The 18,333-nt window shown below is 40.5% G+C and overlaps 1 protein-coding gene across 1 annotated transcript in view; it reads right to left on the bottom strand.

The window, feature by feature from the left end:
• Positions 1 to 18,333, bottom strand: part of thsd7aa (thrombospondin, type I, domain containing 7Aa) — a 184,660-nt gene that overhangs the window by 35,833 nt on the left and 130,494 nt on the right. The window contains exons 10-16 of the mRNA XM_085377919.1: positions 18,019 to 18,151; positions 12,619 to 12,722; positions 5,752 to 5,946; positions 5,333 to 5,599; positions 2,654 to 2,832; positions 2,530 to 2,535; positions 2,224 to 2,357 (exon numbers count right to left, since the gene is read on the bottom strand). Of these exons, the coding sequence (XP_085234045.1) occupies positions 2,224 to 2,357; positions 2,530 to 2,535; positions 2,654 to 2,832; positions 5,333 to 5,599; positions 5,752 to 5,946; positions 12,619 to 12,722; positions 18,019 to 18,151 (1,018 nt within the window). The remainder of the gene's footprint in view (positions 1 to 2,223; positions 2,358 to 2,529; positions 2,536 to 2,653; positions 2,833 to 5,332; positions 5,600 to 5,751; positions 5,947 to 12,618; positions 12,723 to 18,018; positions 18,152 to 18,333) is intronic.

An 18,333-nucleotide genomic window follows, 5' to 3' on the forward strand; every position in this document is an offset into this window, starting at 1 on the left:
ATGTACTCTATATTGCCAAAAATATATTTTTTAATGAAAATGGTTTAACATGATGTCGACCCATCCTCTAAGCTATAACAGCTTCAACTCTTCTGGGAAGACTTTCCATATGATGGGGATTTTTGACTACTCTTCAAGAAGCACATTTGTGAGGTCAGACACTGATAATGGACATGAAGGCCAGTCCCCACTGGGGATTTTAATCATGTGGATTTAAAATCTGTGCTTTCTAAATTCCATCAGCACATTATGTGTGAAATGATCAGGCCAGACCCGATCAAGGGAACGCACACCGCTGAGGTAGTGAAGAAAGCCCACAAGAGACTCTACTTTCTGAGGGTTCTCAGAAAGAATAACATCCCTGAGAAACTGTTTGTGTCCTACTATCACTGCACAGTAGAAAGTATCCTGGTATCCTTCTCCAGCTGCACAGTAGCACAGAAGAGAAACCACTGCAGGGTTATACGGGTCGCCCAGCGGATAGTGAGCTGTCCACTCCCCTCATTTAAAGAACTGCACAACTCCCACACTCAGGAACATTAAGAAAATCCCTCAACACCCATCACTCCCTGATCATGACCTGTTTCAAAGTCTACTTTTAGCCAGATGATTAAGATCCATAAAGACAGACTTAGGAAAAGCTTTTATCCCTCAGCCATCACATTGCTGCTAAGATAATCAGACAATCTGATCGAATACAACTTTCATGTACAATGTTTACAATGTTACAACACCGTCTCATGTTACCATGTTTACAGCTTTATGAGCATCACTGCTCCCAACAAACATAATCCGGTCATTAAGTCTGACGTCACTAGCCGTGTCTGGGCCTAAACTCCGCTGCAGGTCCATATATCAAACGATCACTATGGCATTACTGAGAGTTGAAAAACTGTCTAAAGTCTTTCATCTTTAATAAAATGATCAGCGTTCTGCTCTAGCAGGTGTAACAATTGAGTTTAACATCCAGGCATCCATGAAAACGGAGTTTATGACATTTAACGGAGTTAGAAGTTAGCAGGAAGTTAGCTCGCTAGCTTCTATCTAAATACAATATAGCATGTCCTGACTGCGGGGTTTTGGAAACAAATTCAAATGTACAGCTCTGTTATCACTTCCAACATAAATGAAGACAGAAAACTAAACAGCAGTGACGTTTGTAGGGTTACTGAAGTTTGGCTAGCTGGTATATAATGATGTGCTACGTGACCGCTAGCGACACAGCTATGTTAGCATAATATAAACAAGCTAACTTTTTTTCCCACTGGATAAAAGTTAACGTGAGTGTTCTCGGTGGTCAGGAACAAATGTAATCGCATGGCAGGATGCTGTAAAAGGACCAAACTTCAGCCAGGAGAACAACTGAGATAATCCATCCACAATACGAGGTTAGTCATTCATATACTGCTGCATGGGCTGGGCTGTAGCTACATCCTAAGGTTTTAAAAACTGAGCTTAAATAAATGATTAGCGGTAATAAAAGCCGAGGGAGGTCAACAGTGATCACTGACTGTTTTAGGAGCTTTTTGAGATTAAATAGAAGAAAATACATAACATTAAACATGTTAACAACACAAAAGCCATATTAAACACAGACTACTTTAGGCCCGGAAGTAGGATTCGTCACGTCATCACTTAACAACGTTGTTGGGAGCAGTGATTGTTCCCAACAAGGGTTGTTCACATCCCTGCTGTTATTTGTACACATTTCCCATTTTCTGTAAACAGTTTGTCAGGTTTTTTAAAGCACAAATATATAGCACTTTTTGTATATTTTTAAAAGGATTATCTTACTCACTTTCACATTTCTTTGAATTTGAGTATGCTATTTTTACTAACTGTATGGTAATCTTTTTTTTTGGATGTTGTAAATTTGCCCTCACAGTCTCTTATTTCTTTTCTTCTTCTTTTTTACTTTCGTTACTTTTGTGTGAATCTGCATGCTCCATCTGCCTGTCACTTTGCTGATGGAACACCTGAATTTCCCCAAAGAGGGACAACAAAGGATATTTCTATTCTATTCAATGATTTGGACGGGTCAGTGAATACTTTTGGCAATATAGTGTATATATTGGTTATAACATCATGCACTACTATTTTAATTTTTGATCACTTTTTAACAATTCAGCACAAGCAAACACTCAGCTCTGTTTTTCCTCCAAAAGGAAGAATATCACCTGTTTAAAGCTCAGAGACACTGACACATGAATCTGTTCATCTTACTTGACGTTTCGGGTTTGAACACCTTCACCACAGTTGTCATTCAGGTCCACATTGCTGACTTTCCACACACTCCAAGGCTCTGCCACCCACACATACTGCCCACAGTCACTGAGGCAAGGCACCACCTCATAGACCTGATGCACATAAAAACACCAGTTACCCTACAGGCACAGATGCATGATGTCAAAGAGGAAATTTAAATCCTTCCACTCAGTTTTGCTTAAGTTTGAAAATCATACATTATAATAAAACTAAATACCAAAACTAACTTTATGAAATAATTACAAAAAGCAGCAGCCTACTTACTTGAGCCTGTAAGTGGAATCCATTTGTAAAAGAAGACAAGGAAACCACAGAAAACAGCATTGTTTAAGTTATTATCCAAAAAAATAGGTATAGAATATAACACTTTAAGTGAGCCCTCTCTCACCTGGTTGACATGGTCCAATTTAGGGCAAGGTCTGCCACCATTGTATGGTTTTTCTCGGAGCCATTTAGAGCGAACTTTGACCCCACTGCCACATGATTTGCTACAGCGAGACCAGTTGGACCACTCACTTAGTTTGCAGTCAGATGGACAAGGAATGATGCAGGCTTCCTCGATATACCCTGTAACCAGTCACATAACAAAAAAGTAGAGCAAGATATTTGACAGCATCTTGGCTGTACACAGTTTTAGGAAGGTGTATGGCAAAATAGATTTTAATGGTCTGTTTTTATTATTTGACATACAGGTCATTCAGTCTCAAATTATTGTGGGCCTTCTGCTCAACCATCTCTGGTTTGCACAAAAATCTTATGGTCCAAAGTTTGGACATATTAAATTGCTGTAAAATTTTTGTTTCACATATCCAATAATTTTCAAGATATATGTTTGTGAAAAATGGTCCATCCATCTGATGGACTAATGAGCAGGGACTCCTCCTGGTAAGACATGTCTGAAACACCTCAACTGGAAGTGATCCAGGAGTCATCCTGGTCAGATGACCGAATCGCCTTAACTTGATTTTTTTTTCAAGGAAACTAATCCGTCACTTGTATTTAAAGCCTATTCTTTTGTGACCATGGGTGAGGAAGAAACGTAGATTGATTGGTAAATCGACAGCTTCTCTATGCACGTGTTTAAATGTGTGTGCAAAAACTTAGGTTAAACATAGTATTTTCATAGTGGTGGCTTAGCTCACCGGGATGAGCAGGTGGCCATTTGCCGTATGGCTTTGGCTGCCTGCTTCACTTCACTATCTAATAAAGTCAGAACAAGGTACTTTCGAGGTTGTAGTGAAGTTGTGTTGTGATGGTTACTTTTCTCTATCTTTTCCAATAAGGTATGGTCTCTCCATTTCAAACTAAGTGCTCTATTAGGGTGATATGCCACTTTGAGGTCTTGGCCTGATTATTCAAGACCTTCTATTTGGAGAGAAGCATTTTAAAATTTACTCTGGATTTAAAGAATAGGAGCCAATATGGGAGACATATAGTCTTTCTTTCTCTTTCTGGTACCGGTTAGTACTCTCATTGCAGAGTACTATGTGAGGTAAGTGTAACATAGTCAAATAGAGTTGAAGTTAAATCCCGCTAAATGGGACATTGGCACCACTTACTGTTGTAAAGGTCACCCTGCAACATTCACAAAGGGCAAGGGATTCTGGGTAATCCTCAGAATAATGGAGGATTCCTGCAAAGTAAGGAATGCGCAAATGTCGTGGGGAAGAAAAATCATATCGCAGGTTGTAACAGTAATACAATCTGACCCGATTATTTTTGTTGTTTAAACATCATTTGTTGTGGGTAATTTCTCCAGTCCTTATGTTGAATTGATGCACATTTATGTGAGATTTCTTTATTGGGAAGAGAGAGAAAAAAACACGGGAGCATAGTTAGCTAACGCTGTTGTTGCTTTTCCATTTAGGTCTTTACGCTGACTGCCCACGACAATAAATGAAAGCATCCTAACTGGTTGCCTTTTTGTTGTGAATGCAGGAATGTGACTGTGCCACACTGTTTAGAGAATACTCATTGTTTTATGTACAGGTCTGAAATATATTTCTGTGTTCCTTTCATTTGGGAAATTTAAGATGCAGATTAATTGTGTTGAGGTTCTTCTATTTCGTTTATATAATTTTACCACTATATGATCACACTGCAAGTGTAAATGTAATCCTCAGAATAATGGAGGATTCCTGCGAGGTCTTTACGCTGACTGCCCACGACAATAAATGAAAGCATTCTAACCTGTTGCCTTTTTGTTGTGAATGCAGACCAGAGAAGACACTACACAGAGGTCACATAAGCATGCAAATCAGTAACATAGGCTGTCTATATGACAACCAAGACAATTTACACAGTTTCACTGATTGAACACTTAATCACATTGTCTTTAGAATAATCAGCAGATGCAAACATATATATCTTGCAGCTAACATTTAGCTGTAACCCTGTCAAGTAGAGACGGCAGCAGAGGTGAAAACAGCACAAGGGATTGTGGGAAGTCCACTTCCACATCTGGACTCAGTGTATGCTGGACAGATCCAAGAAAGGGACAGACATATTGCTGCAGACCCCACTGACACTGGCAATGGACTGTTTATACTGCTTCCTTCTGGAAAGCGTTATACGAACATACCAGACTGAGACACAGCTTCTTCCCCAGAGCTGTGAAATCCATTTCAATTCAGTGATGTTTTGCACATATTTCTAAGGCACAGGTGGATAGTAGCATTCAGTTGTCATTTTATTTTGTTAAATACCAATAAAATGATAGCAGAAGTGCTGTTACGTGTCTGGCCAATGTGTTTATTTGGTAGTTCAATGAAAGGCTTCAGTTTGTTAAGAGGGAGGGAAAAAAACTGTGTTCACATTTGCAGTTTTGTCTTGTTATATAATATTTGAAATTAAAAAAAATCTACATTTTCAGAAATATTTGTGGGTGTTTTCTTGTTTGTTTGGTTAGTTTTTTGTACTACTTGAACACTAAAGTGGCACTCCAAAGAGATGACAGTGTTAGCAGTGGCCCACAGCTCATTTAAGTTTGAGACCCCTGCTCTGCGGGGAACGGTGTTAATGTGACGCCTTGGGATCAGATTTAGTTATTCAGTCACAGAAAACTCACCGTGGCTGTTGCATCGAGAAGTCTCCACTATCCTGTTGTCTTGGTCATAGCACACCATGGCTTGGTAGCGGTACCCTTGGCCACACTCTTTGATGTCACCTTGTATCTTCATGCCAAGCTGACCCTCCATGCGACCACCCTCGGATAGGATACAGTCCGACCAGTTGCCTACAGGCTGGGCATTGTATTTATTACATGGGCAGTACTGGGTCTCACTTAGGGGATACAGCTGGTTGTTTTTACACTGGTCATGCTTTCTACTTCTCCCTGCAGAAACAGCAAAAGATAAACGGTTATCATCTATAAGAATTTTCCACTAGTGAAGGGTTCAATGTGGTGACCTTCACACACAGAAAAGTAACAATATGTTTTTACATCTGCTGAACTAACACTAAAGTTTCTGGAAGTCGGCGACTCACCTACTAGCATCCTTTTGCGGGTTCTGACACCCACACAATCTGCTGTACAGGAAGAAAACTTGGACCAGCTGCTGAGTTGACAGTCTTCCTGGCAGGGCACCTGACAGGGTTGGGTGAGAGATGGCATGGAGCTAGCAAACTTAAGACAAGCTTCAATGTCTGCTTGTCCACCATCCTGCTTTCGGCATGAAACAGCTAAAGAAGGGGAAAAAAAGGAATGGAGTTCTGCAAAAATGGACTTTTGTTTTTGTAATAGCACACCATTTGTATAACCGATAATGTGAACTAATCACTAATGGATTTGATTATCAGATTTAGAGTACTATATAGACTATCAGGGTTGGGTATCAATTTCGATTTCTGTAACTGATTAGATTCAGTTCAATTTTGACTCAGTCAGTCAGAAATATTATAATTCTGATCATTTATCAGTATATGTCCATGTTTTTATATCTATGTGTAAAAACAACGCTGACACTTGTGAGACTTCATCAGAGGTGTGAGCATCACATCAGAGGCCTCTGTGTCAAAGTAAGTGAGGATAAAACTCAGAACAACATGAAGAAGACTTTCCTAGCCTGGCGTTTTATAGCAGATAATCTTCAGTAGATAGAAAAAGGGAAGAAAACCATGAACAATATCAACATATGAACATTACCTGATGCTGCTGAAGTGAAGCAGAGCAAAGTTATAGAGGTCTGATTAGAGACACAGCTAAGCATTTTGCAATTTAGCATCATTTGTAAAGTTTTTTTCAGTACTGAACAGCAGAAATGAGGCTTTTCTTGTCCAAGGTCATTTTTGAAAAAACCCCCCACAACAACCAAGAAACTGCGGGCGACGGTGCTGTACAAAACGGTAGACCGGTGTGTAAGAAGCAAGCAAATAATGCAGAAAACAGAAATTTTGATGGTAAACTGGTCGCTGAGTACACTGAGAGAGAGCTGTGCAGGAAGTAAAAGCCAAAGTCAGAGGTAATTTATGACAATGTTTCTCAAACGTGAAGCGTAGTTTGGATCTTCGTTTGCTGCTGGTTCAGTGAATTTTGGTCAGAGTGATGAAACCTGCAGCTTCAGAATCTATGAGACGTCTGCTTTCAGCACCTGATGGCATTTCTGTGTACGTGCCGTCGGGAGAACGATCCACGCTTTGTGTTTACATCTTTGTGCAGAATCCGTTTACCTGCTCTTTAATCATTTGCTGTTTTAGCTGTTTGGTGGTTGTTGACACAGTTTTGTGAGCTTTAACCTGAGATTCTGGCATTTCTGGCAAAATACATTTATATTTAAAAATCGATTCAGGATTTTATGAAATAATATCGTTTTATTCAAACTAAAATCTTTTTAAACCTACCCCAATATACTATCTTTCCAGCTGTCACAGAAAAATATAGATGGGCATGATTTGATAGCAGAACTTTTTTTTTTCAAATTGTCCCTATTTAAGGTTATCTCTGTTTACTTCTGTTTAATATCCACAACGTGGTTATGCCTTATGTAAGTGAAAGGGTGCACAGTAAAAGGGTAGTATTGTACTAATCAATTTAATTAAATTCAGTTCAGTTTTATTTATACAGCCTCAAATCACAACATCATTTGCATCAAGGCACAGTCCTACAATAAAATAATACATACAGAGAAAAACCCAACAATCATATGACCCACTATGAGCAAATACTTTGGCAACAGTGGGAAGGAAAAACTCCCTTTTAACAGGAAGAAACCTCCAGCAGAACCAGGCTCAGGGAGGGGCGGGGCCATCTACCATGACTGGTTGGGGAGACAGGACAAAAGACACGCTGTGGAAGAGAGCCAGAGTATACCATTACAGGTACCTCCCAAGGATCGGGGTGAAGATAACCGGAAACTGGCAATGGCCTTGTGGCAGGGGTGTGGTGTCTGAGGGGCAGTGCCAAGGAGGCTGAGGCTTAGGTGGAGGTAATCAGGTGGATGAACTCTTTTTTTCCTTTTTTAGTGCCTGCCAATTCTAAGTATTGGCTAAAATACAAAAAAAAATTCAAGCTCTCTTAAAAATTCCCATATTTGAATACACACTACTATAAAATGATAATTACTAACTACCGTACTTTCCACACTCTAAGGCACACTTAAAATCCTTTAATTTCCTCAAAAATCAACAGTGCACCTTATGTATGAATTCTGGTTGTGCTTACTGATCTCGAACTGATTTTATGTGGTACACAGCACTTAAAAATCTGTCAAAAAATTTTTAATACGACTTTGGTAAGCTAAGAAGCCGCACCACTTGATGGATTTTCAGAGCATAATGGCTACAGTGATCAGGAGCCTCGCGGAGTAATCTGGGTCCTAAACTCCGTCTCTTCAGGTCCCAAAGTCAAACGAACACTGCAGCATCACTGAGAGTTAAAAACTGTCTAAATTCTTTCATCTTTAATAAAATGATCATCATTGCTGCTTTACCAGGTGTAACAATTAAGTTTAACATCTAGGCATCCATGAAAACAGAATTTATTAAATTTAACGGAATTAGAAGTTAGCAGGACGTTAGCTCCCTAGCTTCCACCTAAACATGATATAGCATGTTTGACTGAGAGATTTCTGAAAAAATTCAAACGTACAGCTCTGCTATCACTTCCAATATAAATGAAGACAGAAAACTAAACAGCAGTGACGTTTGCAGGGTTACTGAAGTTGGGCTAGCTGGTATATAATGATGTGCTATGTGTTGGCTAGCGACACAGCTATGTTAGCATAGCATAAACACAGTTAAACTGGAGGATGAATGCTAACTTTTTTCCACTGGATAACATGAGGGTTCCCAATGGTTAGGGACAAATGCAATTGCATGGCAGGATGCTGTAAACAGACCAAACTTCAGTCAGGAGAACAACTGAGATAATCCATCCACAATACGAGGTTAGTCATTAATATACTGCAACAACATGGGAATAGAGCAGCAGCCAGAGAATTCAACATTAATGAATCAATGGTATGGAAGTGGAGGAAGCAAGAAGAATGAGTTGAGTAAAGTGTGACTTATTTGACTGTTTTGTTTCGCTTAGTGCGCCTTATAATCCGATGCGCCTTATGGTCTGAAAAATACAGTACAATAAAAGTTTAATGAAAATACTATTTTCTTAATTTTTGTGCCAAAGAATTTCATGCAAAAAAAGTTCTACATGTTTTAATTTACATTATTTTATTGTGACCTGTTTAATATTATATACTATTCAGAAGTTATCACTAGTTGTCTCTGGCAGGTGAGGATGGCCTACATTTTTTCATATTTCATTTACCCAATAGTTGCACACTTTTTTGATCTGTCTCAAATTACACATTGTGATTCACTTTGATTGTTTAAAGAAACAAAAAAGTCAATGAAAATGTTAAATGTTAAAACATTGCCTCAGACTTTAGGCCTGCACCAAATTGCAAACGAAAAACAAGTATCTTGAAAAGTATTTGTTATGTGAAGCTAATTATATATGTTGGGGGGGGTGAGATGACAGAGCAAATGACCCAGACTTGAGGTGGCTGTAGCTCAGGAGGTAAAGCAGGCCATCTACTGATTGGAAGGTTGGTGGTTTGATCCCTGGCTCCCCCACTCTGCATGTCAAAAATCCTTGGGCAAGATACTAACCCCCACTCACTCTCCGATGCATCCATCAAGTATGAATGTTAGTTAATTAATTAGAAAGCACTGAAAGGCATAGAAAACAGTGCATGGGTGAATGTGGAGTCTTGTATAAAGTGCTTTGAGTGCTCCAGGAGAGTAGAAAAGCGCTATATAAGAATCAGTCCATTTTTGTGCCACTATTCTGAGCGCACATAAAAAAAAATTGCAGGTGCACGAGTTGCATTTTGAGAAGAAATGTATTTTGAGCGAAGAAAAGTGAACAAAATTGCAAAAAATGTATTTCAGTGTTTGCTATTATCCACACACACACACACAACAGCAGCCCCTCTCGCTCGGTTTTTGCATTTGCGCTTGCTTGCAATGTGTTGCTCGCGCTCTTAACATTTCTGCCTGTGCGCGCTCAACTCTTTCTCTACACCGTTATATTTAAACTCAAACGAGGCAGTGGCGGAGGAACGCGGTCGCGCATTTAAAACACCGGTAAGCTAACGCTAGTCTGGTGACAACTAAGTGCAGTTACTGGTTACATTTATTGAATATTGTTGTTTTTGTTTTTTTCCCACTATGGCCGAATGTTAAATTAACGTTTCAAGAGTTGAGTGATTTGATTTCAGTTTTGTTCGTTTTGGATGTCTTTTGTTACTCTGATTAAATGCCAAAATGGCCTATGGGAGTTTTGAATTGCGTTAAATTTATTTTAGAATATTGAAACTTGTTGCGCAACACCTAGAATTAAATCTGTTTTGTAAATATTTAATTAACCTTGGATAATGTTTATTAGCTTTATTGCTAATTTACTTTACTTTGATGAGACCCATGTGAATGTTTTTCTATATTATTTTGAATGAATATCATTATAAGAATTAGATGTTGTAATTTGTTTGGTTATTGGTTATTGTATGAAATATGGCATTAATGATTTGACTTTGTAATTTATGGATTTATTTGTTTTATCATGACAGTAGAACGCTGTTTCAGTTTAATATCGAATGATAATTTATGTTTTTTGACCTTGCTTAGGTCAGGTTATACTCCCGCCATCAAAGCCCTGGTCAGCCCATTATTTTTGTGTGTGATATATATGCATATATTTATTTTGTTGTACATCTGTATACATTCCTCAATACCATAATATATATATATATATATATATATATATATATATATATATATATATATATATATATATATATATGTGGGCTGTGGGATGTGGAGGGTGAAGGTAACGGTGGTCCCCGTGGTAATCGGAGCACTAGGTGCGGTGACTCCCAAGCTAGGCGAGTGGCTCCAGCAGATCCCGGGAACAACATCGGAGATCTCTGTCCAGAAGAGCGCAGTCCTGGGAACAGCTAAGATACTGCGCAGGACCCTCAAGCTCCCAGGCCTCTGGTAGAGGACCCGAGCTTGAAGGATAAACCGCCCGCAGGGGCGTGCTGGGTGTTTTTTTGTTTTTTTTAGATATATAAGCCACCTCCTGTACATGGATGACATCAAGCTGTATGCCAAGAGTGAACGAGACATCGATTCACTGATCCACACTACCAGGCTATACAGCAATGACATTGGAATGTCGTTCGGACTGGAGAAGTGTAGTCGGATGGTAACAAAGAGAGGGAAGGTAGTCAGAACTGAGGGGATTGAACTACCAGAAGGCAACATTGCAGACATAGAGGACAGTTACAAGTACCTAGGGATCCCGCAGGCAAATGGGAACCATGAAGAGGCCGCTAGAAAGGCTGCAACCACCAAGTACCTGCAGAGGGTCAGGCAAGTCCTGAGGAGTCAGCTGAATGGTAAGAACAAGATCCGGGCCATCAACACGTACGCCCTGCCCGTGATCAGGTACCCTGCTGGGGTAATAGGCTGGCCAAAGGAGGAGATAGAAGCCACTGACATAAAGACAAGAAAGCTCCTTACCATGCATGGAGGGTTTCACCCCAAGTCCAGCACCCTGAGGCTGTACGCTAAGCGGAAGGAAGGGGGCCGGGTACTGGTGAGTGTCAGCACCACAGTCCAGGATGAGACAACGAACATCCAAGAATACATTGGGAAGATGGCCCCAACTGACCGAGTGCTCAGTGAATACCTCAGGCAGCAGAAACCCAAGAAAGAGGAGGGAGACGAGGAACCATCATGGAAGGACAGGCCCCTGCACGGTATGTACCACCGGCAGATAGAGGAGGTGGCTGATATCCAGAAATCCTACCAGTGGCTGGACAAAGCTGGACTGAAAGACAGCACAGAGGCACTAATCATGGCAGCACAAGAACAAGCTCTGAGCACAAGATCCATAGAGGCTGGGGTCTATCACACCAGGCAAGACCCCAGGTGCAGGCTGTGTAAAGATGCCCCAGAGACAATCCAGCACATAACAGCAGGGTGCAAGATGCTAGCAGGCAAGGCATACATGGAACGCCATAACCAAGTGGCCGGCATAGTGTACAGGAACATCTGTGCCGAGTATAACCTGGAAGTCCCGAAGTCAAAATGGGAGATGCCCCCAAGGGTGGTGGAGAATGACCGAGCTAAGATCCTGTGGGACTTCCAGATACAGACGGACAAAATGGTGGTGGCTAACCAACCGGACATAGTGGTGGTAGACAAACAGAAGAAGACGGCCGTAGTGATCGATGTAGCGGTTCCGAATGACAGCAATATCAGGAAGAAGGAACACGAGAAGCTGGAGAAATACCAAGGGCTCAGAGAAGAGCTCGAGAGGATGTGGAGGGTGAAGGTAACGGTGGTCCCCGTGGTAATCGGAGCACTAGGTGCGGTGACTCCCAAGCTAGGCGAGTGGCTCCAGCAGATCCCGGGAACAACATCGGAGATCTCTGTCCAGAAGAGCGCAGTCCTGGAAACAGCTAAGATACTGCAGGACCCTCAAGCTCCCAGGCCTCTGGTAGAGGACCCGAGCTTGAAGGATAAACCGCCCGCAGGGGCGTGCTGGGTGTTTAATAATAATAATAATAATAAATTTTATTTATGAGCGCCTTTCAAGTCACCCAAGGACACTTTACAATAGGATAAAACACTTAGTAATATATATAGTATATATATATATATATATATATATATAAATGTATATATCGAGCTCTATTTCTTTTTCCTGTGTTTTATTCACACACTCAGGCTCCATAGTCTAAACACTCCTGATTAGCTCATTATCTGTGAAGCTGCAGTCAGGCACTCTGGTCCCTTACCGCGTTACTCTGTGTGTGTGTGTGTGTGTGTGTGTGAGATTGTCCTCACCTCGAACCTGGAGACCTAGCCCACAGAGCTCTTGATTCCCAGGACTGCCCTCACGAACAGACCATGGAACCAATTGACATCTTCGCCACTTATGAGTTTTCCATCTGTCAAAAAACACATTATAAGAGAAGTCTTGAATGAAAATTGAACTGGTCTACTTTGTTCATATTTGGCCATCACAAGAAAACATCATATTCAGCACTGCATATTAGTTTTTGGCAGGTACTGAGTGAAAAAAGTCCCCCCACTTTTTTTTTAACTTGTGAAGGAGCTTGTTTATTATAAACATGAAGTTAGGATTAACAAACTTTATTAGACTGGCTTTAAATATATTGTATTATCAGATAATACATGTTATCAGATTAATATGATTAATCTTTCTATATTAATGTGCTACATACCACGAGCCTTTACGGTGGCAGTAATTAATCCATGACTTAAAAAGCCATCGGGTGGCTTAGCTGCACCAATCTCCAACTTTCCTTTCATCTCAAACTTTCATAAAAGAATAGTATGAAACCAGTTAACTGCTCACCTGCAGAGGAACAGTTTATTTGAAGCGTTTCATTCAGAATTCATAACTGTACAGAAACAGCTTTAGTGAAGGTCAAATCATCTTCTTGTAGCCTCTGACAGTGGATTAATTTCTGTGATTGTGCAATATCATTCAAAGGCACAGCATATATTTTCATTGCTTTGCAGACGATAATCACCTTTTAAATCAAATCAAATTCAAATTCAAATTTTATTTGTCACGTACACAGTCATACACAGTACGATATGCAGTGAAATGCTTAGACAACTGCTCGTGACCTAAAGAAAACAAAAGGAAAAGGCTATGAATAAGATAGGAAATAAATATGAAAAATTATACAGTGTAAATTTAACTAGGAAGGAATAAAATATAAAAAATTAAGGTTAAAAATGAAATAACTGTACAACACAAATTAGAATGAAGGGTAAATTTAACTGGGAAAGAATAAGATAAAATATATAAATTAAAGTTGAAAATAAAATAACTGTACAACAAAATACACAATACACAGTATAAAACTATATAAGAATGTATGAAGAAATATAAATATAAATAAATATACACACAATAACAGCAGCTGTACAAGTATTAACTGGAAATGAAGAATATAGTGACCAGTGTTGTGCAATCCACATTATGTCTTGTGCAGTGCAAATATGCTTAAAGTGATTTAAGTGATGAAGTGAAAACAATGTCCAGAATGTCCAGTGTGTGTGTAAGAACTGTATGTGTGGGTCAGTACTGTGTGGTGGTGTGATTGAGAGACCGTATCGCCTGCGGGAAGAAGCTCCTCCTCAGTCTCTCTGTGTTGGTCTTCAGGGAGCGGAATCGCTTTCCTGACCTCAACAGAGAGAACAGTCTGTTGTTGGGATGGCTGAGGTCCTTCACCATCTTCCTGGCCTTGGTCCAGCACCGCCTGCTGTAGATTGAGTGCAGGTCAGGGAGCTCGGAGCGGATGGTGCGCTCAGCTGACCGCACAACCCTCTGTAGAGCTCGTCTGTCCTGCATGGTGCTGTTTCCGAACCAGGTTAAGATGTTTCCCGTCAGGATGCTCTCTATGGTGCACGAGTAAAAGTTCCTGAGCACCTTGGAGGGCAGTCGGAAGCCTCTCAAGCGTCTGAGTTGGTAGAGACGCTGACGAGCCTTTTTCACCACGGTGTTGATGTGACAGGACCATGACAGGTCCTGCGTGGTCAAGGTCAAGGTTCTTTATTTGTCACATGCATAGTTATACAAGTATAACACACAGTGAAATGTAGCCTGACACGCTCCTCGACATGTGCAAAAAACTTGGGGGGGGGGGGGGGGGGGGGGGGGTGTAGAGGAAAAACATTATATATATATATATATATATATATGTAGTATATACTAGAGATGGACCGATCCGATATTACGTATCGGTATCGGTCCGATACTGACCTAAATTACTGGATCGGATATCGGAGAAAAATAAAACATGTAATCCGATCCATTAAATATCACGAAAGCACCTCACAAAACTTGCAACACGCCGTAACTCGCCTCAGAACGTTAGCACGTCGGAGCAGTATGCATCACGTGATAGAGCGGCTGTGGCATGCGGGACCTGTCGGTGGTCTGGATAGCATGTGGAGCTTCGCTAGCAACCCGGCATTTCATCTCCGACAAAGTTATCCCAGAGAGAAGTAAAGCAAGTGTGTAAGTCCATCTCTGAATGTTTGTAAAGCATTCCTGCGTTAAGCTTAACAAGCGATATATGGAGCGACTGCCTCCTCTTGCTGCTACTTCAATCATGAAACTGCTTAATGATCAGCTGATCGGCTTTTCTGTTGCGAGTCCGTCTCTCTTGTTTGCTTTTGGCCCACTTTGCACCAGAAAGAGGAAACCAGCGGCTGAACAACAGCAGCACGTTTAAGCTTGATCAGCTGTTGTTAGAATTTATTTAATATTACTTTCTACTCCAGGATCTTTTTCTATGTAGCTGACGCTGGTAACTGTGCAGGGGCGGATCTAGCAAAGTTTAGCCAGGGGGCCGATAGGGCATTAACAGGGAAAAGGGGGCACAAAGACATACTTTTCTTTCTTATTCTCATTTAAAATGTCGAGCTTTTAATAAATAATTATCTGACACCCAAAGTTTTAATTTGATGTAAAATGAATAGAAGTCAATTACTGTATATAGTGACTATTAAGTCTAATATATATACCCTAGTAAGCTATAGTACTTTTTCCTTTGGGAAGGTACCATCTGTGCAGTCTGCAATTTTGTTGAAGAAAGATGTTGAATCTATTTAATATTTCTTGAAAAATAATTGATTTCTGTGCATTTTTTTTCACACTGCATCAAATTAAGGTTGATTACGTCGATTAAGCATCATGAGGTGGGGGGTGGTTCCCCATTTTTTTATTTTTTTATTTTTGTTGTTGCTGGGAGTTGGAACCCTATTAGTTAGGTTGCTTAATATTTACGCTAAGTACTCTTTAAAATACCAGAATAGGGAGGATGGTGTAGGTTTAAGTTTATTAGATTGATCAGTATTGCTGAACTATGAAATATTTTTTTTTGCATACAGGTGTAACAGAATAGCTTTAGTGTAGTTGTTGTTTTAAACTTGAGTATGAACTTATACAAAATGCAGCAAGATATTTAAAAAAAACAGTTTTGTTGATTAAAAAAACACTATATCGGATTCATATCGGTATCGGCAGATATCCAAATTTATGATATCGGTATCGGACATAAAAAAGTGGTATCGTGCCATCTCTAGTATATACATTGGGTGAATGTGCAGTAGTAGCAGCAAGCAGGTGAATTCTGTACATTAATATGAATAGACATCTGACTATTTTACAGGATAGACAATATAAACATATTTAAAATTAAAGGAATTGAAATGTACATTGTGCCTTGGTTTAGTGTCTGGAAGTCCTGACTCAGTCAATTATAGATGATGTGAGAGGGCGGGTGTGTGTGTTTAGGGCACGGATGGCTTGGGGATAGAAGCTCCTCTTGAGTCTCTCTGTCCTTGCCCGGATGATGCTGAACCTTCTACCAGATTGCAGAAGTTGGAACAGTTTGTTGCCAGGATGGGACGGGTCCTTCAGTATCTGCGCTGCTCTAGTCCGGCATCTCCTTGTGTAGGTGTCCTGAAGCGGGGGGAGAGCAATCCTGCAGCAGCGTTCTGCTGTACGGATCACTCTCTGGAGAGCTTTTTGGTCCTTCACACAGCTGTTCCCAAACCACGATCTCCACAGCACCTGTATAGAAAATCCTGAGGATCTTTGGAGAGACCCTGAACTTCCTCAGTTGTCGTAGGTGATACAGGCGCTGCCTAGCCTTCCTGGTCGTGATGTGAACTCCGAGGTATTTGAAGCTGTCCACTCTCTCCACTGGGCACTCGTTGATGACGGGGGTCTGGTAGTTCCTCTCCTGCTTAGTGCTGAAGTCCACTATCAGCTCCTTTGTCTTACTGACGTTTAGAAGGAGGTTGTTCCTCTGGCACCAGTTCTCCAGATTCCTAATCTCCTTCAGCTAGGCCGTCTCATTGTTGTCAGAGATCAGGCCCATCACGACGGTGTCGTCAGCAAACTTAATGATGGTGGTGGAGCTGGTAGTGGCCACACAGTCATATGTGTACAGAGAGTACAGCAGGGGGCTCAGAACACACCCCTGGGGGGCTCCAGTGCTGAGAGTGGTGGAGGCTGAGACATGTGTGAGACATTTTAATTAATATGTGTGTGTTATCCCTGTGTTCATAATATAGTTAAACTGTAGGAATGTCTTAAAGATATAAAGACCTGGATGGCCTCTAGGTTTTTGCACTGGATCATAAAAATGACAGACACTTGCTGGCATTACCTTGACCTTCTGCAGCACTGTAAGGGATGCTGGAGTCGATTCTGACATTATATTTATATAATGTAAATAATATTTTGGCTTTATGCTGCTACACTATTATTCATTGCTTCTGCAACACTGACAATAAAAATGCTTATCTTATGCTGGAGTGTTTCTAATTTTAGATTCTAATTTTGGAGATATTGCACTCGTCGTTGCAGAGTATCTGTAAAATTAGAATCATCTTTTCTCAGAGTTATACTGAAAAAATAGTTCATGCATTTATCGTTTTATTATTATTATCAGGATTTCCTAAAAACTCCCTGGAAAGCCTTCAGTTGATCCAAAACGATGCAGCGAGTGTGCTGACGGGGACTAAAAGTCTCAAATAATCAGGCCCCATCCTATCTTTATGAACTCATAGTACCATATCACCCCAATAGAGCACTTTTCTCGCAGCCCACAGGCTCGCTTGTGGTTCCTGGGATATTTAAAAGCAAAACAGGAGGCAGAGCCTTCAGCTTACCGTAGAACCAGCTCAAGATGCATTTCTTCTTTGCAAACCCTTTTCTTTAATTAATAAATATTTGTAATATGTAGTCTGGATTTTCACAATGAGTCCTTTGTCTCGTCTCCCTCCGCTCACCCCCAACCAGACACAGTAGTCGTCTGCCTTTTCCTGAGCCATGTTCATTTCGGTTGTTCATGTTAAGAATGGCTTTTTCACACACATTTCAACATAACATTAGTACTGATACAAAAGTGGTTCTCTTCTGACACTGAGTGAAAAAACACAGAAATGATGAGGATGGAAAAAATGTCAATGTCCTCCACGTGTAAAACCATTCCTGTTTGGGGGTTTCTCATTGTTGCCCCTTTAATGCAGTTACCAAATCAACATCCCAGATGTTTAACTGACTTGATGCTATTCTCTGATCTAAAAAGTATTCCTTATATTTTTGTGTCTGAGCGGTGTACAATGATTTAAACTATATTAATAGCATTTAAATTCATGCATGAATGCGTATTTATTGAACAGGACCCATACCTGTATCCCTCACAGACAGAGGGAGTCTCACAATCTCTTTCCTGGGTCAGTACCTCAGGGCAGTCCTGTCCTCCGTTAGCTGGCAACTGGATGATGAGCCGTTTCTTGTATTGCTTCTTTTTAGTGTTACCGCCTAGGGGAAGCCACAAGAGAACACACTGATCCTTTAAACTGAAGTTACCAATATGCCCTGAATCTTTAAAGCTGTTTTTTAAAGATAGGATGTATTTGGTGTCCTCTGAGAATATATATTATTAGCCTACCTAGCATACTTATGTAATTCCTCACCCTGTACAAGAAGACAGCATTTCAAGG

This window comes from Diplotaxodon limnothrissa, linkage group LG18, assembly GCF_057381915.1.
Source record: "Diplotaxodon limnothrissa isolate DT_005_m linkage group LG18, D_limnothrissa_male_GT1.1, whole genome shotgun sequence".
NCBI classification, from domain to species: Eukaryota; Metazoa; Chordata; class Actinopteri; order Cichliformes; family Cichlidae; genus Diplotaxodon; species Diplotaxodon limnothrissa.